Source organism: Mustela lutreola, chromosome 2 (assembly GCF_030435805.1).
Source record: "Mustela lutreola isolate mMusLut2 chromosome 2, mMusLut2.pri, whole genome shotgun sequence".
In the NCBI taxonomy this organism is placed as follows: Eukaryota; Metazoa; Chordata; class Mammalia; order Carnivora; family Mustelidae; genus Mustela; species Mustela lutreola.
The window spans coordinates 33,628,163-33,652,782 of record NC_081291.1 but is presented as its reverse complement, the minus strand read 5'-3'; the positions used below and the strand labels follow the sequence as shown (position 1 = coordinate 33,652,782).

At 43.3% G+C, this 24,620-nt stretch overlaps 1 protein-coding gene across 18 annotated transcripts in view; it reads left to right on the top strand.

Moving 5' to 3' along the window:
• The window catches only part of MAGI1 (membrane associated guanylate kinase, WW and PDZ domain containing 1), a 648,444-nt gene that overhangs the window by 494,210 nt on the left and 129,614 nt on the right, over positions 1–24,620 (top strand). For all 18 annotated transcript variants that reach the window (XM_059161447.1, XM_059161442.1, XM_059161441.1 and 15 more), the window contains exon 3: positions 12,237–12,356. In XM_059161447.1, coding sequence (XP_059017430.1) covers positions 12,237–12,356 — 120 coding nt within the window. The remainder of the gene's footprint in view (positions 1–12,236; positions 12,357–24,620) is intronic.

Sequence of the window (24,620 nt, the reverse complement as noted above, 5' to 3'; positions counted from 1 at the left end):
TGGAGGAAGCCTATCCGACGTAATCCCCTTTATCATAGACAGCCTTGAGTACTAAGATATAGCATTACTGATGGCCGGAATTCCTTTCTGAACAAAAATGCCTCAAGATAATTCTCAAAAGTTGATTTTTGATAAGCATGCATCTAGTGTTGGAGACTCTTATCCTTTGTTTCCTGAATGCTGGATGTTTAAAATGAATCAATGACAACTTGAGAATTTTCACATTCCTGTTTTTAATGAGCGCAGGATTTCCGTGAATTTATAGTGCCAGGGATCCCTCCCCCGCGTAAAAGAAAAAGAGCAGTTTCAAGTTATTGCCTAACCTCCCTCTTCACTGGATTCTGGTTCAGTTTACCTCATTCTCTGTTAGAGTAGCAAGACATGGACGGCACCTGAGTGGCTCGGTGGGTTAAAGCCTTTGCCTTCGGCTCAGATCATGATCCCAGGGTCCTGGGATCCAGCCCCATGTCGGGCTCTCTGCTCAGCGGGGAGCCTGCTTCCCCCTCTCTGCCTGCCTTTCTGCCTACTTGTGATCTATCAAATAAATAAATAAAATCTTTAAAAAAAAAAAAAAAAAAGAGTAGTAAGACATGGCTCCTGAGTGTTGGGTTTGGGATCAAAGAAGTCATGAGGGAGAAGCGTTTTCACCCCCACACCCAATTTCATCAGCCCCCTTAGCTTTCTTTGACGAGGTCATGTAATGATTCATTCCCCCCCCAGGTGGAGAACTCTGGAGAGTCACCTGTTCCCTCCCCCTACCAGTTTGTTTCCCCACCCCAGTGTCTTTCTTGCACACAGGAGATTTCATTGCTCGGTGGCCACAAGATCCCGGGTTCAAATCTTGCCTCTACCATTTACCAGCTGTGTAATTTTTGGCAAGTCACCAAATTTCTCTGTGTACGTTTTCTTATCTGTGTGGTGGGGATGATAATGGTACTTAGTAGATAAGGATGGTAGAAGGATTAAGTGAGTCAATGCATATAAAGTATAAATATTAGCCTAAGTTCAGACTTTTGTAATGAACAAAAATATTTTTAAAGATTTATTTATTGGAGAAAGTGAGTTTGAGCAGGGAAAGGGGCAGAGGAGAGAGAGAGTCTTTTTTTTTTTTTTTTAAAGATTTTATTTATTTATCAGAGGGGGGCGGAGAGAGCGAGCACAGGCAGACAGAATGGCAGGCAGAGGCAGAGGGAGAAGCAGGCTCCCTGCCGAGCAAGGAGCCTGATGCGGGACTCGATCCCAGGACGCTGGGATCATGACCTGAGCCGAAGGCAGCTGCTTAACCAACTGAGCCACCCAGGCGTCCCGAGAGAGAGAGTCTTAAGCAGACTCACTGCTGAGCGTGGTGCACTATGTGGGGCTTTATCCTGGGGCCCTGAGGTCATGACAAGAGCTGAAATCCAAGAAGTGGACGCTTAACCCACTGAGCCACCCAGGCACTACTATGAATACAATTGATTTGTTATCTCATAAGGATTCTGTGATACATATGTTAGGAGTTGGTTGGACAGTTAGGTAGTCTGGGCCAGGGTCCCCAACAAGAAAATATGGAGTCAGGACAGCTCCAATAAACAGCACTAACATCCCATTTCGCGGCTTGGCTGGAACCGCACTGACATACTGCTTTGCAGCCCTTGCAGAAATGACTTCTGCAAAACGTCCTAAAATAAGACCGTTAACCACAAAGCATTTGTCGATTATCATGGGCAAGGGGCAGTTATGACATAAGCCCCCAGATGTCAGCAAATGAAAGACCATAAGCACAGAGATAATCACTTCAAATATGGGACTTTCAAATATCTTAAGCCTTGATTGCTTAAGATAGTTCTGCAAAAGAGTTCATAAAACCCCCCAAACTCAGAAACTCTGAGGGCAACCCACTCAGGCCCTTACCCTCTCCTGGAGCTTTGTACTCTTGCTCCATCAAGTTTGCTCTGCTGCCCTCCACCCTTCTTCTGATCTACCTCTTCATTCTTCAAAGCGGCATGACCAAGAACCCCAGGCACTCAAGGGACAAAATGTTTCAAACCCATAGTCGTACAGTAGTTACCCTCCCTGTTTTACAGGCAAGGACATGGACTGCACTTAAAGGGATTTTTCTAAGGTCAGTGACAAAATTTAATTTAGTGACACTAAACTGGAACTAGAACCTGATTCTGCTTATATGGAGCTCCTTTCTCTTGAAAAATTGCTGCCTTTGTTTATTATCAGGAGTCAGTTGCTTGCCAGAGGCTTCCTTAGGCAAATACATATCTTTTTTCTGTATCATCATGTGGTGTACTCAGCACTCTGCAGCCTCCCCATTCATCCTTGGCATTGCGTGGATCTCCTTGAAAGGTGACCTGTTCAGACTTCTGATGACAGAGGACACCTGGCCTCCAGGAGAAGCATGCACCGATAATTTGGACAGTTGCTACTGAACTGTCTTCATCTTGGTGATTCACCTGGATCGGACACTCAGAACCGGTTTCTCTTCATCCTAAATCACAGTTGTAGAGAGTAAAGCTAGAAGTAAGGTCATGAAAACCAGATCAGATGCTTTCCGTCTCTCTGGTATCTAGGCCACTTTTTCAAATCATCAGCACAGTGGATCAAATGCCAAGTCCTGAGATCGAGCCAAAGCTGTAAGTCCAGGTCTGACTCTGAGAGCCCAGAAACCAGAACCCCTACCCGCCAGTGTCTGAAGGCAGGAGAAGATGGTGTCTCATCTCCAGCAGAGTGAATTTGTTCATCCTCTGCCTTGTTCTATTTGGACCCCCAGGAGATTGGTGGTGCCCACCTGCACCTGGTGAGGGTGGTCTTCATGCTAATCTCTTCAGGAATCACTCTCACAGACACAGCCAGAAATCATGCTTTACCAGGTAACCCAAGCATTTTTTAACCCAGTCAGGTTGAGACATATGAACAACCATCACACCATGGGTGACTTTCCTTGCTCACGAAGGAAGACATCCTTTGAAGTCTTCAGGACATCAAGGAAGTCCTTCAAGGAAGGAGCAGCAATTTGTAGAGCATTCAATAATGTGTCAACAGCATCAACATTTGGGTTCCTGTCCCCCTAGGATTATTAGGTTGCCCTTTTAAATTTATTTTCTTTTTTAAAATATTTTATTTTTTTATCCATCAGAGCACAAGCAGGCGGAGCAGCAGGCAGAGAGAGGGAGAAGGGGACTCCCTGCTGAGCAGGAAGCCTGAGGTGGGGCTCGATCCTGGGACCCCGGGATCATGACCTGAATTAAAGGCAGAGGCTTTAACCCACTGAGCCACCCAGGCACCCCTGGGTTGCCCTTCTTTATTTTATTTTACAATGCCCTACAGGGATGGTTTCCGTTGTTTGTAAGGAGGCATTGAGTTGGATTGGACACAAACCCAATCAGACACTGGGCTCTTTGAAGACAACCTTTTTCTGTTGAAGACACAGCACAGCTTTTGTGTGTGTGTGTGTGTGTGTGTGTGTGCGCGCACGCGCGCACATGTGCTGCTCACTGACACTCACTGACAGTTCCATTCCTGTGACCATGCCATTTCTGAGTCCCCTGAGCTGTCGCATCTGAGACCACCAGCCTTTTTGGTCTTTATCTCCTCCTTCCACTGTCTATTTTCTCATCTCCCCCTGCCCTCCACACTCGCACACCAAGTAAGAGTCTGACCAGATACTTGCAGCCCTTCCCGGGGCGCTGTGACTGCCTCATTCAAGGGTCTCCTCCTGTCACATTGGAATTTTTTCCTACTCTTTAACATATTCCTCCATCTCTCGTTCCTGGGTTTTCTCACTTTTAGGTCTTCTTTGTCGTCTTTGTTGTCTTCTTTTTAATAGTTCCCTTTGATAGGAGCACCCAGAGCGTCCTCTAGTTTCCCCTTCATATTGTTTATTGTTCTTCCCCCACAAATTTTAAGCTTTCTAAGGATCTTGCTCACCCCCATCCCCTGACCCCAGCCAGCACCTTAGAAATAATTGTCAAAAGAATGAAAGGCGTGCAGGCATGCATTAGAAAATGCTGGCCTGGGCGCCTGGGTGGCTCAGTTGGTTAAGCGTCTGCCTTCAGCTCAGGTCATGATCCTGGAGTCCCAGATTGGGCTCCCTGCTCAGCAGGGAGTAAGTATGCTTCTCCCTCAAACCCTCTCCCGCCTCATGCTCTCTCTTTCTCTCTCTCAAGTAAATAAATCAAATCTTTAAAAAAATTCTCCCTTGATTCCCTATTTCCTGTCTCAGTACTGCTCCTTTGGCTCTCTCTCTTCCATTAAAAAAAAAAAAGAAAGAAAGAAAGAGCGAGCGAGCTGGCCTGGGTCAGGGGAGGGGGAAGAGGGAGGGTGGGGAGAGGCAATTCTAACAAGCTTTGCTCTCACCCCAGCATCAGGATACTGTCCTCTGTGATGTACATACTTGGCCATTCCCTGGCACATAGTAAATGCTCAATAAATAGCAGCCGTTGATATTTTTGTTCTTTTTCCCTTAGTCCAGAGACACTTTCAGGAGTCCTGTACTATGGCCTAGACTTGCTATGCTTCCTCAGTCTCTTTCCCAAGGAATGTAGATTTGAAAGGACACGAGGAAGAATCAGAGTGGAATTGTTTTAAACAAATGCCTGTTCTGTCATGAGAAAAGGTCCGTTTGATTTCCGTCCCCAAATCTTTTTGGATACTTCGTGTGGTGATACAAAAGTTTTGGTAAAAGTGACTGGTTTCTATTTAAACATCCAGGAAGATCACATGGAGTCCACATTCTAGTGACACGTTTGGAGGCCTGTTTCCGCATACAAGGTGTGATAGAAAAATTGCTTGTTTTTCAAGTCTATCAAACACGTAAGACTATGTATATGTTCATGGATCTGTTGTTTCTAAATCTGTTTGGGGCATGAAGAGATTTACATCCTTGGGATTGGTCTTTCTCCCTTCATGATTGTTGGGTCATACTGTGAATTTATGTCTCGTTTTGTAGCAAAATGCCAAAACTCTCTTCCCAGTGGGGGTACCATGTTGCAACCTTACCAGCAGTGTGTGAGAGTTCTAGCAACTCTGTACTAATGGCAGCTTCTGGTATTGTATGATTTTTAAAAACTATTCTAGTCATTGGGTGGCAGTTAAGCATTTCTTTTTTACATGAATGTAGTTAACATTTGTTTTTTAAAGTTTGATTTGAAGGTCAAATGTTTAGTAAACAGGATTGCGCGTCCTGAGATATGGCCAAGCTTGTGTGAGTAGTGACTGAGTGAATTTGTGGGAACAATACATTCAACGGTGCTCCCTCTCCATCAGCTGGAAAAATGAACAGCATCCGCCTGTCCCAAATATCTAATGAATTTCAAGCAATGCACATAATGGCCTTATTATATAGAATGATCCTTCCTTAACATTGGAGGTAGCTGAAGGAACTCTAATTTTTTGAAGTCTCATTATTAGATTTTGATAAGCAGGACCCAGACTAATTTCACAGCAGGTGAAACCATTGACTATTAACAATTTAATCTTAGTAGGGTAATGATTCTTCTATTAGCAATCTGGCCTTGAGACCTTTTGGACAGGTGCCCAAAAGCCTGATGGTGCTGGGAATACATAGCAGGAGGAACCAGCGTGTTGTGTCCCATCTCTAAGATTTTGTTTGCTGCCTCAATTGGATATTTCAAGGGAATTTTCAGATTAAGAAGAGAGAGCTCTCTGCCTACTTGTGATTTCTCTCTCTCTGTCAAATAAATAATAAATAAAATCTTTAAAAAAAAAAAAAAAAAAAAAAGAAGAGAGAGCTGATGAGCTCCAAATCTAATTCCCTTTCTGTATAGAGCCATGATTTGTAGCGTTGATAAGGAAGGTCACTTTCTGATTTCCTCAGCAAGGGTCTCTCAAGCCAGGTACACTAAAAGTTTATGAGCCATAAAAGGTGCATAAGAAGCAAGCAGCCTCTCAAGCTTTAAAAGGCAAACTTTTGGAGGCACTGCTAATTCATACTGAGACATTCACTAGGGCGTAGCTCAAATTAATGTGTTAAGTTATGATCTGGTGGTGGTAAGGGTTGATAGTGTTGACCACCTTGGTGAAATCTGGTAGGCATTTTAACACTGAAAAAGGACTCTGTGTAAATCTTGAACAGACTGAGGTCTGTTTTTTTTTTTTTTTAAGTAAAAATTAATTTTTTTGAGAGATTGAGAAAGAGAGTATGCAAGCCAGCCTGGGGGATGGGGCAGAGGGGGAGGGAGAGAGAGAGAGAATCCTCAGGCTGTCTTCTCAGCTTGGAACCTAGTATTAAGGTCTTAATACCAGGACCCTGAGAGCATGACCTGAGCTAAAATCAGGAGTCAGATGCTTAACTATCTGCCACCCACATGCCCCTATATGTAGTATATTTCCATCCACTATATAAAGGCTAGTGTCAATGTCAGGAACGTGTTGTTTGCTTGATTCACATGGAGCCTGAATTCTTTTGCATGTTTTTGCAAGGACTACGTTAATATGGAAGATACTGGAATAGGATACCCAGGAATCAGATTGTTCAAGATTCCCCAGAAATAGGGGCGCCTGGGTGGTTCAGTGGGTTAAAGTCTCTGTCTTTGGCTCAGGTCATGATCTCGGGGTTCTGGGATTGAGCCCCGCGTCATGATCTCAGGGTCCTGGGATCGAGTCCCGTATCAGGCTCTCTGCTTGGCGGGGAACCTTCTTCCCCCTCTCTCTCTGCCTGTCTCTCTGCCTGCTTGTGATCTCTGTCTGTCAAAATAAATAAATAAATACATAAAGATTCCCCAGAAATAATCATTTTATTCAGTTTATAAAACACCAGAACAACTATATACCCATTGGTACAATTCAGAGTAGGAGAGTTCTTTAAAGAAACAATCATTTTGTCTCTTCCCATTTCTGAACCCACACTCCTGAGGTTACCTCAGCTAAAGAGTTAGTATTATTCCACCGACGTAACTGTTTATTAGTTTAAAAAACATACAGCACCCATAGGGCTTCCTTCTCTATTTTCCAATAATATGCAGCAATATTTTACATATTATTCAAGTTTACACAGTAACTTGTTTGTATCACTCAACTGAACATCATGGACATTCTTTCTGGTAATTACGTGTACATCTCCCTGTTCTACACATAGTTAAAAATTTCCTGAGGGTGAATCTACCATATTTCATTCAATCATTCCCCTATGTATGGGTGCTTAGTTTTTCATATTGGAGGACTGCTTTTGTTTTGGTCTTTTTCTTTTGTTTTTGCTACAAACCCTGCTGCTACAAATATCTAAAGAGATTTTTTTTTCCTCCCTAAGAGACCATAGCTCTGCTCAGCTTACTTGTTACATGACCTTGGGCAGTTAATTTCCTTAATTGTGCGCATGACCTTCGGAAGTTATTTTCCTTCTCTGACTCTTAGCTTCCTCATCAATAAAATGAGTGTAGTGATAGTCCTTACTTTTATATTTCTTGTAACAATTAAATATAGTAACATGGATTTAGTATTTAACACCTCGCCTGGGACATAAGTAAGGATCCAATAAATGGATGCTGTTCGTCCTTTCCTACTGTTTATCTCTCACTCCTGTTTTTGTTTGTGTGTTTGTTGGTTTTTTTTGGAGGCTAGGAGGTGAGCACTGCACATATTTGCTTAAAGCTAATAACTGTAAGATCTTGTTGGCCCGATTTCTGGCTAGACAAGCAGAAGGCAGTGTTGTGGGCTGTAGAAAACCCCAGTTTGTCAGCCTGGTGATTATTATTTTTTTTTAATATGCTGTCTCTGAGGAACATGATAGAATTTGTTTTACTTCTCTTCTGCCAGGAAGTAACCCTTCTGGCTTTGTTAGAAGGGTGGTTTGTAATAATTGTACCCACCCCAGATGGCTCCTGAAAACCCTTTGAAATGCCATCTGCCAGGCGTGTGTCCAGCCGGCAGCCTGTCATTCTGCTAGAAGAAAAGAGGAGGCGGGGCCCCCTCCCCTGCCCTTTTCTCCCTCGCGTCACTGAATGGAGCCTGGTCCTGTTGGCCCAGACCCAGGGCGGGTTGCTCAGAGGATGACTGGGAGTAAACCTCCTGCTAGCCTGTGGAGTAGAAAGGTTTTGTCTGGGTAATAAACCCTGAAGGTTTAGTGGGTGGAGACTCACCCGCCCCCATCTCCTTCCCCTGCAGCTCACAGGCCACTAAGCATATTTATTTACATGGGAAAATGGTATCTGCGAGTTTCATGTTTTCTTCTAAAATGTAGCATTTTTGAAGGTCTTCATAATTTTGAATCCTTTCAGGAAATTAAGACCCAGGGGTGACTCTTGTCTTTAAAGTAGGTATGACAGATGGGTTCTAAAAACATGGTTGAAAGACACAGGAAAGAGAAGTTGGCTCAACAAGGAGGGGGTGGGGGGAAACCACCAAAAAACCATTGTCTGGTTTCAGAAGACTTTAAAAACCTAACAAATCTTTTGTTGGTTTTATTTATCTTTATCTTTTAGGGGGTGGGGCTGGGGATAGGAGATAGAGGAAGGTAATGGAATTTTGGTGTGGGGGCTGAGTTGCCGGGTAGAATACATTTAGGACAGATCCCCTCAAAGCAAGTTTCAAAGAGTTTCTCTTCTTGCCCCACACTGGGATTTCCCAATATGCTATAGACTGCACTTTCCCAGTAGCAGGCTAAATGGCTTTTTTCACTTGACTCCAGGACATCACACCCTTTTCTTTTGCCCCTGCCTTGCTGACTGCTACCTCCTAGTCTCCTTTGGGGTGCTTCCGTTCCTTGTTTCTGAAAATTACAGGGTTTTAAGTGTTCAATCCCAACTTTTTGCTTTCATTTTGTATACTATCTCTCCCTCTAAGATTATTTCTGTTCTCTTTACCTTCAGATGCCAGTGGTTTACTGATCACTCTCAATTTTATGTCCCAACCTGCACGCCGACCTTCAGACTTACCTGGTCAGCTGTACACAACCCTCTGCATCTAGGTGTCTAATAGGCATCTCAGACTTCACATGTCTCGAAGCGAACACTTCGTTCCTCCAAGATTCTTTTAAACCCTTCAACCTGTATTGCTCTGAGAAACTTTAATGAATGTTTAAATGAATGTTTTTTCCCCTAAGAACCACTTCCTCCCTTGTCTCCTTGATTTCTATGAAGGGCACAAGGCCGTTTGCCCAGGTCAAAGAACAGGATGTCAGTCTTTATCACTGTGTTTTTCTTACACACTCCATCCACTCCCATCAACAAGCTCTGTCTTCAGAATATAGACCCCTTGTGGCTAGATTGGTGTAATACGTCCATCTTGTGGACTGTGTCACAGCTGTTTGAAATAGTCACAATGTATGATAGAAATCTGATGGTTTCTTACTAGCTCTGCCCTATTCTTCTTGACCACGACCTGATTTTCTCTCCCATGGACCCTGTAATCACCACCTCGCTGATCTCATTGCTTCTGCTTGTGCCCACCTCCCCCTGCTCTGCCCAAAGCCTGTTCTCTGTCAAGCTCAATGATTTTTTTTTTTAAATTTTATTTATTTATTTGACAGACCAGAGATCACAAGTAGGCAGAGAGGCAGGCAGAGAGAGGGGGAAGCAGGCTCCCTGCTGAGCAGAGAACCTGATGCAGGGCTCATCCCAGGACCCTGGGATCATGACCCGAGCTGAAGGCAGAGGCTTTAACCCACGGAGCCACCCAGGCGCCCCTCAATGATCTTTTTAAAATGAATCCTAGCACAAACACCTCCCCCCACCCCTCGGCTGAAAACCCTCCAGTGGCTTCTCATCTTCCTTGGGATAAAATATGAAGTGTTTGCTATGGCTTTCCTTAACCCTTTTCCATTACTCTGTCACTATTCCTCTGGCCTTTTTGCCTCTTCCTGCATTAGAGTTCTTGGCCCTTCCGCCTGCCCGGAATGCTTTCCCCACACCTTGGCAGGGCTCTCCATTTGGGCGGTACCTCCTTAGCCAGGCTTTCCCTAATCCCCATCCTGAAAGACCTTCCCTCCTCCCCTGCAGACTTCCTTCTTCTAAGATATTTTTAAGCCCTTTAACCTATATTGCTCTGAGACACTTTAACCTATGTTTCCTATGGTGATTTCCACCTGAAATTTTGTTATACTCACACACATGTGTTTTCTGTCTTTCATAGTAAAATGTAAATTTCACTAGGGTAGGGGCTTGGTCTTGTTTTTCAGTGTTTCCCCAGTGCCTGCACTGGTGTCCAGCATGAATTGGGATCTCAATAAATAGTTACTGGAAAAAAAAAAAAAAAACAAAACCTAGTGAGAGATGTAATGAGATATAAATATATATATAATATATATTATATATATATTGCCCCTGCCTTGCCCCTTTCCTATATATGTGTGTGTGTATATATATATATATATATATATATATATATATAATACATATATAAATATATATATATATAGCCTTTGAACTGTAGCATCCTGTCAACTCATTTCATTTTAACTATGACATAAACTATCGTATGTGCTGATGATTATTGCGCTATGTCTTCTAATAGATTGATTTCATTCAGTACACACAGCAAATCTACAGTGCATGTACCATTATCATCCCTGTGTCACAGATGAGGAAACCGAGTAATAACAGAAGCCAAGGACCTAAGTTGCTAAGACCACAAGTGGGGAGGAGTGGCAAGCCTTGAACTTACCATTCCCACTTCAGACACCTGCTCAGCTACAGTTTCTGGTATTCTCTGTGTTAATGCAGTACCTGTTATGTGTCTGACATCGAAGATGTCAATTTAAAAATTGTAAGCTACCTGAAAGGGCTTGTCATCAACTGTCGGGGGAGCCCGAAATAGGAACAAATCAGGAAATCGTACCAGAGTGGACTTCAGATACAAGCAGCTTCTTTAGCGGAAAGCTCCAGAAAAGCAAACGTATGCAATACAACCATACCATGGGGAGTTTGAGGCTATTTATAAAGCTCTGCTTTCAGATATTAGAAAAACCAGGCTCATTTAAAATGTATTTATCTTGAGTTAAGTGTGCAACAAGTGTTGAGGGGCTTGTTTTTGGTTTGGGGGATTTTTTTGTTTTTTTGGTGGTTGGTTTTGTTTTGTTTTTTTGACTTAAGAGAAATGCTGGATGGTACCGTTAGGTGTGCAGACATGATCATTCTCATAGACAAGTATTGAGAGAACATTAGAGCCACAAGGCACATATAGCTGGTTACTGAATTGCTTTAAAGTTTTAGGGGGAAATCCTTGGTTATTAAGTCCTTAGGAATATTGAAAAATCCCTGCTTATTATGTAGGAAAACATCGATCTTAGAGCAGCATAGGTATGGTGCTTTGCAAAGCAAGTTATGTGGATCATATTACCTAACTTGAATGTGAGAGCAGAAATCATGTGTTTTGCTCTTTTTTGAGGCTTTATAGTATTTAACAGAGGTTCCTTGCATACACCACATAATTGCTTCTTGATTTGTTTTCTGTTCTCGGTTTGTGTGTAAATCATATTCCTTCCACACTACTTCTACACTTTTGGTTGAGATTAGGCTAAAAGAGAGGCACAGAGCCTAGCACCTGAGCTGGGTGACTCAAATCCTCTAGAGACCCTACATTATTCATAAGAAGAATTGTTGTATTTATTAGTCATTGAGAGAATGATCATGCTCAAGGGGAGAATTTTCTAGCAAATTCAGTGCCCCCTCTCTCCCATCAGAACTTACGGGTGGCCTCTTTTCATCAAACCTATTAATTACACCGAGAGCAGCAGCATTTTAATCCCTGGGAGATAGCCAACCACTGATCTTGGGCAATTGCATTTCTCTGGTGATGTGTTTATGCAGTGGGTGTCATTTTCTTCAAAGGGCTTATTACAGTGGAACTTGCCGGATATCCTTCAAAACACAGGAATTTTGAGGCCTTTGTTAAAAATATAAACCCCTTAGGCTGTGAGCTTAAGGTGGATAACTTTTTAGTATCTACTGGAGTCGTAAAAGCTGCTGATGGTGAATGTTGTCTGTCTAAAATCCCACTTGCCTTTTTCATTCAGTGCATTTTAAGAAATGATAAAAACTCACCCCAGGCTACCCAGCGGTGATTGGATGGCTCTTGCTTCCATCCAAAGGTCACAAGCATGAGAGGGTGGAAGTGAGGCTGCTGTGCTGTTAGAAAAAAAGTTGTCCTTACCAGGTCCCTGTCTGGGCAGATGGGTGGGTAGGCTTAGGCTGTCCAGCTTACAGAACAGGTTATTCCAATTACAACCGAATGGGGAGCTTCCTGTTTTCATGGACTGATGGTGTCTTGTGTATCTGTCTTGTCGGCTGCAGGCACAACCCGATCTCCCAGAGAAGGAGAAGTGCCTGGCGTGGACTATAACTTTCTGACTGTGAAGGAGTTCTTGGACCTCGAGCAGAGCGGGACCCTTCTGGAAGTCGGCACCTATGAAGGTGAGTGTATCTGTGTGAGGGCCGTGAGGCTGCCTCTGTCCTGGGCACTGGTGAGGCACCAGAGCTCTGCAGGCAGGAATGTTTTGTGAACTAGCGGAGTCTGATCAACGGTAGGAGACTGCAGTTCACCTTACTAAGATGGAAAAAATATGTGGTGTAAGGCTTTGTGGCACTCTTTAAAAATAGTTTAAAAATAGTTTGGAGGTTCTTTTTTTTCTCCAAGAGGTTTCTTCTTTATTAATTGAAGACTGAACGTGTGTGTGTGTGTGTGTGTGTTGTTGTTGTTGTTGTTGTGAGGTATGGGCTTGCATGGTATTAGAAAAAAGAGAGGGGTGCCTGGGTGGCTCAGTGGGTTAAAGCCTCTGCTTATGGCTCAGGTCATGATCCCAGGGTCCTGGGATCAAGCCCCGCATTGGGCTCTCTGCTGAGCGGGGAGCTTGCTTCCTTTTCTCTCTCTGTGCCTGTCTCTCTGCCTGCTTGTGATCTCGGTCTGTCAAATAAATAAATAAAATCTTTAAAAAAAAGAAAAAAGAAAAAAAAGTGGGAAAAAAATAATGGTCAATTTCAAAATACGACCTTACAGGTAGTTGTTTTTCTTTTTCTTTTTTTTTTTTTTTTGACAACAACTTGTCTGGGAAACAAGGAAGAGAAAGTCATTCTTTCCAGTTGTTTCTATTACAAATGACATAGAGGTGGAGTTACTTTGTTTCCCAATTAATTGTATCACTTTTAATCTTGAAGGAATAGAATGTCATTTTTTTAAAGCACTAATTGATTTTTAATGTATTTTTTGAATAGATAATACATATATATATGGTTCTTGAAGCACAATATCTCAAAAGTATGAAATAAGTAATCTCTTTTGTATATCTATCTTTATCTGCCTAATTTCAGATTCTCCTTTCTCTCCATATTACATCCAGTGCCATGAGTTTTTGCTCACCCTTCTGAAATTTCTTTATGTAAATACAAGGACACCTGTGCCATGTGTGTACATAAACGTGTGTTCTCTGCATGTGCTCTTATTTCTTCCCTATTTTGTAAAAAAGGTAGTATACAATATATGATGTTTGGCACCTTGGTCTTTTAACAGTGTCCTATAGTTCTTTACAGTTTCAGTAATAGAGCACTTGAATTGTTCTGTTTTTTAAATGGCTGTGTAATCTCTTTGTATCAGCATGGCCATGATTTATTTAACTATTTATCCCATTGGATAAAGATTTTTAATATTTCACAACACTACTGTGTTGAATCACAGGCATAAATCATTTCACACAAGTGCAAATAAGTCTATAGGATGAGATCCCCCAGATGGGATAGCAGGGTCAAAGCCAAATGTAGGGAAGAAAGTCAACGTACGTTTTCTGAAAACAATATTGTAGCTTGATTGCTCTTTTGAGTGTTATAATTTGAGACAGAAGAGCATAATATACAATTTAGTAGGTCAGATTATTAACTTGGTCAAATTATTGTGTGTACTTCTTTACAGTCTTTTAACATTTGGATTTATTTGGTGATCACAGGGACATTTTCAAGAGGTGATTTAGATTTACTTGGTGATCATAAGGACATTTTCAAGTAGTAATTTGTTTTCTTTTTGTTAAAAACAAAATGTACATACAAAGTGGACTATTATTTTTTTAAATTTTTTATTTTTTATAAATATATATTTTTATCCCCAGGGGTACAGGTCTGTGAATCACCAGGTTTACACACTTCACAGCACTCACCAAAGCCCATACCCTCCCCAATGTCCATAAAAAGTGGACTATTATTTTATTAGGGATATTATAGCTTTGATATGATAATAGTCCTTTCTCCAGGCAGTGGCTAAAGGTTAAGTAATGGTCATGGATTTTAGTTATACTGATTATGGTTTGATATTTTTTGGAAGGGGGCGGGAGGAAGAGCATTATCTTTGTACCTACTGCTCATTTCCAAATTGTGAATATACTCTGGGCTGTGTTTAGATGTTAATCAAATTTCTGATTGTGAATTCAGGAGTATATCCCTTGAGTGCATTGCTAATTATCAATTGTCTGTTTCCTTAAAGTGTTGCGATTTGACTGGTGGCTGGGAAACTGGGAGGGGGTCTGAGAAAACCCAGCGCAAGGAAAATTCACTAAAGCCTACAGTGAGGGGAGGGAAGGAGGCTAAGTGGACTCTCCAGGAGCTTCTTCAAGGTTGTCTTGCAAATGCAAATCTAGTTAAAAATTCACGTGGCCCAGAATAGGGCAAATGTGAATCCTCTTTCATTAGCAGAAAGTGAATTGTTCTTATTTGGAATCTGTTATTATGCCCATCTGGGGAGCTTGAATCCCTTAATGTTTAAAAAAAAAAAAAAATTGCGTTTTTGGAAAGGTTGAGGGTGAGAGTGGTTGTGCAATGCCAAAGAGTATGTGTTGAATTGGAAAAGTGAAGCACATGGTGTGGACAACTTGTCTGGGAAACAAGGAAGAGAAAGTCATTCTCTCCAGTTGTTTCTATTACAAATGACATGGAGGCGGAGTTACTTTGTTTCCCAATTAATTGTATCACTTGGGCAGAGGTAACTGTTATCACAGAGTTTTCAGATGGATTAGCTGAGACCAAGTAGCATTGAGGGACATGTTCAAGGTTGTACCACTGCTTCTGGAATGCTGGAGCCTGGAACCAAACCCAGCTCAGTCTGACTTTCACATCCTCATACTCTTACCGGCAAACCCCAAGGAGAATATCCCGAATGTACCTACAAAGTTGTAGAAATTACTCATCTGTACTTTGACCTAACTTCATGGTAGATAGCAACAGGGAAACGTTTTTCAGAGAGTGTCCAGTCGTCTCGTATAGAACCGTCTTCCTGTGAGCGTTGCTGCGTTGTTTTGGAGTTGAGATCTTCTCATGCCCAGCATTAATAACCCAGTCCGTTTTTCAGCCATTTGATTGTTCTGTGTTTGTCAGCCTTTGACCTTTTAGCTGTATAATTTCCCCACCATATGAAAGAGCTCATACATTTTTGGAACCCACTGAAGTGTATTATGTTGACTTTTATAAGTTTGAAGCAAAATGGAATTTTTATGAAATGCCAGATACCGTTCAAGGAATAGGGCTGGCTAGACCTTTAGAGAACTTCCTCTGCCCTTGCCTCCCTTGGACGGGCCCCGACGGCTCTGTCTGTCGGACACTAACAAACGTGCAAGCTGGCCTGACGCCCTGCCTGAGATGGAATTTCAGCCCCTTTGCGGTGGAGCTGTGTGCCCTCCAGCAAGTCGCTTAATGCTCTGTGTCTCCCTTTTCCCTTTGCGGAAATGAGGATAATAATAGCGCTTCCTCACAGGTAGGATTAAATGAGACAATAATTGTAAAGAGCTGAGCACAGTGTCTGACCCATGTAAGCTCTCCATCAGCGTCAGCTCTTAGATTTACAAACACCATGGTCCGAAAGTGCCACCGTGATGCATCTCCTCCCCCTCCCACTCGACAGTAAACTAGGGCATTTGCCAGTAAAACATCTTTATTTACTTCCCAGGTATTCACTGTCTTTTTTTCCTGTTTGGATTTTTCTCTCTTGCCCTGTCCTGGTTCCAGAGAGGAAAAGACTTTTTTCTTATTTATTTATTTTAGTGGTCCCTCCACCCAATGTGGGTTTCAAACTTATGACCCTGAGGTGAAGAGTTGTGTGCTATTCATGCCACTGGGGCTGCCTGGATGGCTCCAACTGAGCTGACTGAGCCAGCCAGGCACCCCCACAACACGCTTTAATGCAAGTAAAAGTAATAAATGTACGTGATGGAATCCTCACTATAGTAAAGAATGTCAACATACTTAAGTCCAAGTTGCTTCCCTTCCTCCCCATTGGGGGCCACGGTGAAGGGGTCTAGTGCAGGGGTTCAGAAACCATACACACACTGGGCATGCACCTATGGACTCCCGATCATTTCCCTCTATTCTTGTCCTTCCTACTTCACGTGTCTTGGAAATCTTTCCACGTCGCCCCATGCAGTTCTATCTTGCTCTTTCAAAATGCTGTGGGGTAGCCCAGTGTATGCCGACCCGCCCCCTGCAGGTGGACGTGTAGGATGTTACCCCCGCCCCGCCATTTTGGGTACTTTGTGAACATGGCGGCAGTGAGCGTCCCTGCACAGATAGCTCACTAGCACTGCTCTGAATAGGACTAGACAGTACGTTCCTGGCAGTACGGGGTTCAAGCAAGCCCGTCTATGCGTACACTGTTCAATTCAACAAGTAGCAATGGAGCATTCGCTTTGCCTCAGGTGTCATTTCGTGGCCTGAGGTGTGATATATGGGACAGAAGACCAAAGCAGCCCTGCCTTTGAAGATGCTGTGCTTTTTAGTTATTTATTTTTGCCAGCACTTGTCTGGCATAAACTATGTGTTGGGTGCTCTTCAAAGTGTGTGATATGCCCCAGCTCACTTAATTACCCAGCAGTCCTGGGAGGTAGGTACAGTTGATTCCTCATTTTACAGAAGAAGAGCCTGAGGCCCAGAGAGGCCAATTATCTTTTCTAAGTTCACATGGGGAGCCGGGTCCAAACCCGGGCTGCCTAGCCCCAGGATCTGTCCTCTGCAGCCCCTCAGTGTTATGAAGCAAATGGAACAATTTCAAGAGAAGCAATGTGTGTTCTGAGAAGGGAAATAGGGTGCTTCAGAAACATACGGCAAGGGCACAACTTCTCATCTCCCATCAGAGGAGACCCCCTTGTGGAAGGGACAGTTACTGAAGCTTGTCAGAGGACCTCATGGTTTCAAGTGAGAGACTCAGGGACATTGTTTGAGTTTGAAAGTCTGCCCTGGCCTCGAGGCTTGAATCCAGAGAGAGCAAGTGGGATGAACCCGAGAGAAGGTCAGAACGTTGGTCCTAGAGAAGGAGGGACAAAGAGCCATGCCCTGCTTTCTTTAGAACCAGGACAATGCAACAGAACTTTCTTCAGTAATGGAAATGTTCGGGGTTCTGAGCCACCTGATATGGCGGTCGCTAGCCGCAGGTGGCTATTGTGACTGAGAAACTGAATTTTAGATTTAGTTTAATTTAAACTAATTTAACTTTAAATAGTTACAGGTGTCTGGTGGGTGCTGCGTTTTACAGCACTGCTCTAGAACAAAAGCTTCTGCAGCGAAGGGTGAGCACCTACTCGAAAAGGAGCCTCCCCTCTCACTCAGCTGACTTTAGGGAGCTAAGTGCATGTTTAAGAGTTAAGCTCCTTTAAAAAGGATAATTTCAAATCCTCCCAAAGAGCATGTTACTGCAGAGCAGTGGTGGATCTTCTTTTGTGGATGCATTCAGTGACGTGTAAAATGGCAGACAAGTAGAATAAGGCAACAAAACCTCAGGGCTGGGTAACTGTCCATATGTGTTCAGGGTTTAGAGTTGCAGGGTTCTAGGATTTTAAAGGTGGGAGTGAGGTGGGGTCATTTCCTGTGAAGACAGAACTGAGGTCCTGGGAGAGACTGGTCTAAAGCACTAAAGGGAATTGGGACAAAGCCTGGCCAAAAGCCCATCACCCAAGACATGTCCCAGGCAGGACTGGGATGCCAGTATTTCCCATTCTGCCTCTTGGAAATGGACACCTCTTTTGTAGACTCTATGCCTGGTTTGTTTCACCAGTTGTTTATTCATTAAAAATGCTGAACAAAACTGGATATGATCATTGCCCTCCTAGGTCTTGTAGAGCACAAGACTCAATATTCAAATAATCACAGACATATGTGTACAGTTGTGAGTGCGCTAGGGTCTGTAGCAGAGACTATAGGTTGGGAAGATTTGATCTCTGTGGAGTGGGGAAAAGCTTTTCCTGTAGAAGTAATAATTGGAGTGAGCTCTAATGGTTGAGCTGGAGTTCGATAGCTAGATTTAACACATAAAACAATAGAACATCTAGTTCTGCATTTTCTCTGGCAACCCTAGATGGAGTTAGCTTTTGGCTGTGATGGTGATGGCGGTGGTAATGATGAGTGGACTGAATCTTAAGATATTTATGTGATTAAAAAGCTGGACTTGGCAATGGATCAGTTATCATAAGAAGGAGTAGAAGATGCACATGACGGTAGTCATCCTAGGATGACTCCTAGTTTCTGTCTTACATAACTGGATAGATGCTGGTACCATTTGCTGAGATAAGAAACTGGAAAAGGGCAGGTTCGGTGGTGGGGCTTGGGAAAGCATGATGGAACTTTCCACGCACCGCCAGTTCTAATACCAAGAGTTGGATTTACTCCAACAGAATCGAGGTCCCACCTGTCTCTATAAGCAGTCTAACTATTGTCCCTCACAAAGCACAGAAGTTATTAGTGGAGCTCATAACTGATCTCGGCTTTGTAATTTGAACCAACGCCTCATTCTGTCATTAGATAGATTTGACATCAAGGCCAAGAAAAGAGAAATAAATGTGTCTTTCCTCCTTGGCCCGACTTCCTAATTGTGGCAATGAACAAATTTATTGGATATGGTGCTTAAAATAAATCAGCTGCACCATCTCTCTTTGCCTTGCTTTGCTTTTGCTTTGCTTTCTTTTTCTTTCTTTTTTCCCTTCTTGTTGACATTTTCACTCAAAGAGACAGGTTGCTGCTTCAGCCAGCCCTTGGGACTTCTCTAGGAGAGGGTTTACAAGGGATGAACTATTCAGTGGGCGTGGTTCCAAACATGCCTGTTTTACAAATGCCTCTGGGTAGAAGAGGCTGAGTATACACTTTAGGCATCGCAAAGGTTTTCCCCCAGCATGGAAGTAAGGCGCCAGTGTGACATTTCAAATTGGAGTTATGGGTTGCATATTTCTGCATGTCAATGAGGGAGAGGGATGTCAGCCTTCAATAATGTTATTGTTTTGCTTCCTAGAAGGTCTACCAAAAAGCAGCTGCCAAGAGTATACTTTTTGGGGACACAGAGATAAAGCAGGGGTGAAGAGAGTTCTTGTTTGTCATTGAGGAAAATGAGACGGTCTTGGTCCTGTTCTTTGGCAGGCCTTGGAAGCCGTCTGTGGTGATAAGCTCTGTTGGCAAACTCCACTGTGGAATGTTCTCTATTGATAATGAAAGTAACCAAAGGGAATCTGTGCTGCGATTGGCTGTTCCTCGGCATATGAAGCTGGAGAGGCTGCGATCAGGGTAGTTTTGCTCCAGTCCCTGCTTTGAGATCCTTAGAGATTCCTCTGAGTTGACATCATCGATGTTGGGGACAGACAAGTGGGTGTGCAAGTGCCAGTCATCGTTTACATGTTGTGTGAATCTCCTCTTCATCTGAAAATGGGACTACTAATGTCTTTTTTTTTTCCCCATAGGATTATTAATAAAGATGAGAGTAAGTAAAGGTATGGGTCGTGCTTTTAGAGCTTATACTGGCCTCCAACAGTAGGTGGCACTTAAGACTGCTAGGGTTCATTACATGCGAACATTGTTCCCAGCACAATGGTGAAGTACTTTGTATGTAGTATCTGAGTCCATCACTCAAAAAAACCCTGCTAGATGAGTGCTGTTCTTGTCTTTATACCATAAGAACTGAGACTGTGAAGAGATTAGGGTCACAAAGCTATTGAATTATATTACCCTCTTCAGTCTTCTGTGTAAAGCCAGACGGCAGTGTTAAGAACAAACTTCTCATTAGAGGACAGTGGCTTACTGTCCTCCTTTGTGTGCAAATCATGGTTCCGTGGGGTGGAGCAGGTAAGCCAGGGAAGAGTAAAAAGAAAGTGATGGGCGTTTGTAGGAATGATACCATCATGTGCTGAGCAAGCAAGCGGAAAGTGAAATAGCGCGGATCCGAAGTCAGCGAGATGTGATTTTGATGGACTGGGAAGAGGCTGCGGTGAGTCATGCTCTTAAAAAAAAAAAACCAGATCCGCAAGAGAGGTGTGGAGGCGCATCCGGGCTGGCGTTCCTGTGTGCTGTCCCTACCTGTGTATTGACTCATTCCCAAAGAATTCCTCATGCCAGCCTGTGCCGGCACTGCCTCAGGCCTGGAAATGTGGTCCACAAGCAGATGTGGTCGCTGCTCTCCTGGTGCTTGTGGTCTGGAGGTAAAGACAGATATTGGCAAACTCAGCTGTGTGATAATTACAGCAAAGGGCATCGGGAAGGAGAGGCACATGGTTTCCCGAGGACACTTCAGGGCAGCTTTGATCTAGTTGGGGGGGTCAGAGGTACAGTCTCTGAGGACAAGCAGGTGGTTGGTGCCATGACCCTGAGGCTAGGCAAAAACAGGTAAGCGGGATGTCTATGGCCTTCTGGACTCTGTGTACCTCTGCGTTTTACACATAGAAAGAGGAAGGCGTTTTTTATCCTTCCACACCCCGAAGAATCAAACCCATTTTTGCGTCCTTGGAGGCGATATTGCCCCATAGAAGACGCATACTATGGATTCCAGCATGTCAGCACTCACTACCGTGCTGTTCTGCTTATTTTCAAAACCATGTTCCGTAGGAAGAAGACAGACAAGTGTCTCTTGCTCCACCCACCTCCCATGTGGAATTACAGACCGGCGTCCAAAGAACCCGAGCCCTGTTTACCCTGGACCAGCCAGGTCCAGACCTGACTCTTCAGGCAGGCATTTCTGCCGCTGTTGGCCTCCGCGTTCCTCATCTACTAAAGAGGAATGGTTTTCTGTGACCTGGTTCCCTCTGCTGTCTATGCAAGGGGTGGTCCAGTGCTCCTCGCTGGTGAGTCCTAGCTAGAAATTCAGAATCGTGGGCCCTTTTGCGACCCACTCAACCAGAGTCTCCATTGCAATTAAACTTTATGGTTTGCATGACATTTAAGAAAACTGACGTAGGCCACACAGAGCATTTGTGAAGATCACGTTTTAGTCCCCTCTTTACATCTTATTTCTACTGTCTAGCATGGTGCTTGCCCCCCCCCCCCAAAAAAAAAAAGTTCTCTTTAGGGAAATGAATGAACACTAAACTTGTACAAAGTGAGAGGTCATATAGATTTGATTCATTCTGGCTTAAAACTCAGGGTTACGGTCCTCCTTAAATATTTTATCAAGCTCTAAAAATTGATTTGCTGTCCCCATTAACTTTTAAATGCATGTCAGAAAATATTTTCTTAGGCTTGGTCATGGCCAAAGATTGTGCCTGTTAATTAAGGCCAGCAGCAGCTTCCTCCTCTGTCTTCCCTTGCCCTCTCCTCCCTCCCCAGACACCATCCGTGTTAAGTTTTATTGTAGAGCTGGTTTTGAAAATAGCTGTAGAGACACATGCATTCCCACTTGGGAGCGAGCCCGGCCACCTCAGGAAGTGTGTGTTGGCTAACGTGGAGACTCTAGGACAGTCGGGCTCATGTCTCCCAGAAGCTGTGAAGCCTGCTAGGTGGTAACCCAAATTAATTTTTTAATCACTTATAATTCTTCATATGATTTTTCTTTAATAGCATTACGTGCCGCGCGTATTCCTCACAGGGAGTCTCTTGCCTGTACCATCTGTAAGTTTGCGGTCTACCGTGACTAGGTGTGGCCCAGTGCTGACCAGCGTGGAGACTTGATGAGTCGTGTGGGACCTGCCCAGGGCCAGGCAGCTAGACTTGGAAAATGAAGAAGGCGGGTCGAGGCCGTGGAACCCGTGGTGACTGGCCGATGGCAAGTGTACCACCCATCTTGCCCATCCCATGGTGAAGGCAACATGGGATTTCGGCATAACCCCACCCACCACAAGTCCGGAGACCAAAACCACATTCACCCAGAATCACATCACTAAGACCAATCCGTAACTTACCAAAGCTGTTTTGAAGTTTTAGGTTTTCTCCCCTCCCTGCTGTGCCCCAGTCCCTTTGTACGCCCATGGTTTCACATTGCATCAGCCTTCAGGAGGCTGTTCTTGACTGGGGCCAAGATGTTGGCCTGGCAAGGACAGGGACGCACCCAGGGTAAGAGAACAGCTTCTCTGCAGAAATCCTTAATGCAACAAGTGTGTTCCAGGTGAATTGGCCGTGATCACACACTTGTCATCAACATTGCCTGGAATGGACAGAATCCAAGGAACCAGAGCTTATGCTTTGTTGTGTAGCACTTCTCAGTATATCCAGATTTTAATCAGAAACAATCCATTTTGGGGGTGCCTTGGTGGCTTAGTGGGTTAAGCATCTGCCTTCGGCTCAGGTCATGATCCCAGGGTCCTGGGATCCAGCCCTATATTGGGCTCTCTGCTCAGCGGGGAGTCTGCTTCTCCCTCTCCCTCTGCCTCTTGCTCTACCTGCTTGTGCTCTCTCTGTCAAATAAATAAAGTCTTTTAAATTAAAAAAAAAAAAAAAAAACCTCCATTTTTATGTTAGGGAGTAATTCAAATGATTTTTTAGAATACATGGGGGAAAAATGTATCTGTGAAGGAAAGTTGAACTCCCTGTAGTTAGAGAACTCCTGGAAATAAGCTTTTCTGTAACATTTGTAGGCAATATGGGTAATAAGAAATGCTGGAGGGATTTAAGTAATTGCACCGTTTCTCATTTATAACCCCTTATAGTTTACACGGTACCTTTGAGAAAGTTAAATAATTTGATATTCGTAATAATCCTGGGGTCACTTAGGCTGTCATTTCTGTCTCACAGAGGGTGTATTAGACTGAGGGTTAAAACCTTGCCCAAGGCTCTTTCATCATTGGCAGGTTCTTTTGCTTGTTCCTTTACAAGAGTAAAGGAAGAGTATTGAGTTATCTTGTGGCAGGCACCTGAGACACAATGCCTTGTTAATCCTTCCAACACGGTGGAATGAGCTCCTTTGAGAGATTTGAAACAAGCTGTGAACATTAAGGAGCAGTCCTCAAGGCTCGGTGTAGTAGCAGACTTTGGTGTAGGTTAGAGGCTTTCAGTGGACCATCTCCTTTTATCCTCCAAACAGGTGCTCTAGATAGAAAGGAGGTATTCAGGAGAAGGAGGGGGAAAATGAAGGACAGGTGGGGAATAAAAGCGGGAGACAAACCATGAGAAACTCTGGACTCTGGGAAACCGAGGGTTTCAGAGAACATGGGGTGGGGGGAATGGGTTAGCTTGGTGACGGGTATTAGAGAGGGCACGTATTGCATGGAGCACGGGGTGTTGTACGCAAGCAATGAAGCATGGAACACTACATCAAAAACTAATGAAGTGCTGTATGGTGACTAATGTAACATAATAAAAAAAATGCTGAATTTTAAAAAAATGAATTATTCTTAGAATGCCAGTTTTACAGAAGAGAACAAAGAGGGCTTTTTGTTTGTCTCTTTAATGGTTAAATGCCTAGAATCACGGAGCCAGTTAGGATTCGGAAGCCTAAACTGTGTCTTTTCCGCTTTGGTGTGCTAGATACCGCTCATGTCCACACCTTAGGTTAACCTGAATGACATTCCTCACGCAATAGTTTGTCTTTGACAATAGCCATTGCGAATGGTCAGCCAAAGAATAGGTACTTTTTTGGGGGGTCTGCCATCTTAAACTAATTTTCAGGAATAGGAAATAACTATGAATAAGTGGGCTGCTTGGAGGAGTTTATAACTTCATTGAGAAATCTGCTAATCATTTATTAAGAAAGATTCTGAACTTGAAAACTGAGGAAAATCCATACATATTTGTCAAATTTGGGTAGAACTTTTGTTTTCCAAACATTTATTTTTGTCAAAAACTGAGGGTATCTAAGTTTTCATTGATTTTTCAAGTGAGAATAGTTTCCTGATTGTTGCTTTGGTTTCATGGCACTGAAAGTGAGTGACTATGTTTGTAAAATTGTAATTATAAAATTATGAATAAAGGGGCCCATCCTTTGGTCCCATATTTCAGTGGAGGAGTCTTCACATAGACACTGGGACTTGTTTACTTCCAACTCAAAAATACACATGATACTTTGGTAGATTAGTGATCAGAAGGAGTTAGAATTAAATTCATTGGAGTTTGTCTTTCCTTTTTTTCCCTCCCATGTAAAGATATTTTTTAAATAGTTAGCTGTTTTACTTACTTAACCACATTAATAGTCTTCAGTTCACGAAAAGGTCAGCACTGTGGCCTCCTTTCAACTTCAGCAAAGATATGGGATGTCCTTAGATGTAAACTCTATAGAAATGCAAGAAGTTAAAAAAGAAAGAAAGAAAGAAGTTGGGGCGCCTGGGTGGCTCAGTGGGTTGGGTCTCTGCCTTAGGCTCAGGTCGTGATCCCAGGATCCTGGAATTGAGCCCTGCATCGAGCTCTCTGCTCAGCGGAGAGCCTGCCTCCCCCTGTCTCTCTGCCTACTTGTGATCTCTGTCAAATAAATAAATAAAATCTTTAAAAAAAAAAAAAAAAAGAAAGAAAGAAATGCAAGAAGAGTCTTGGTTC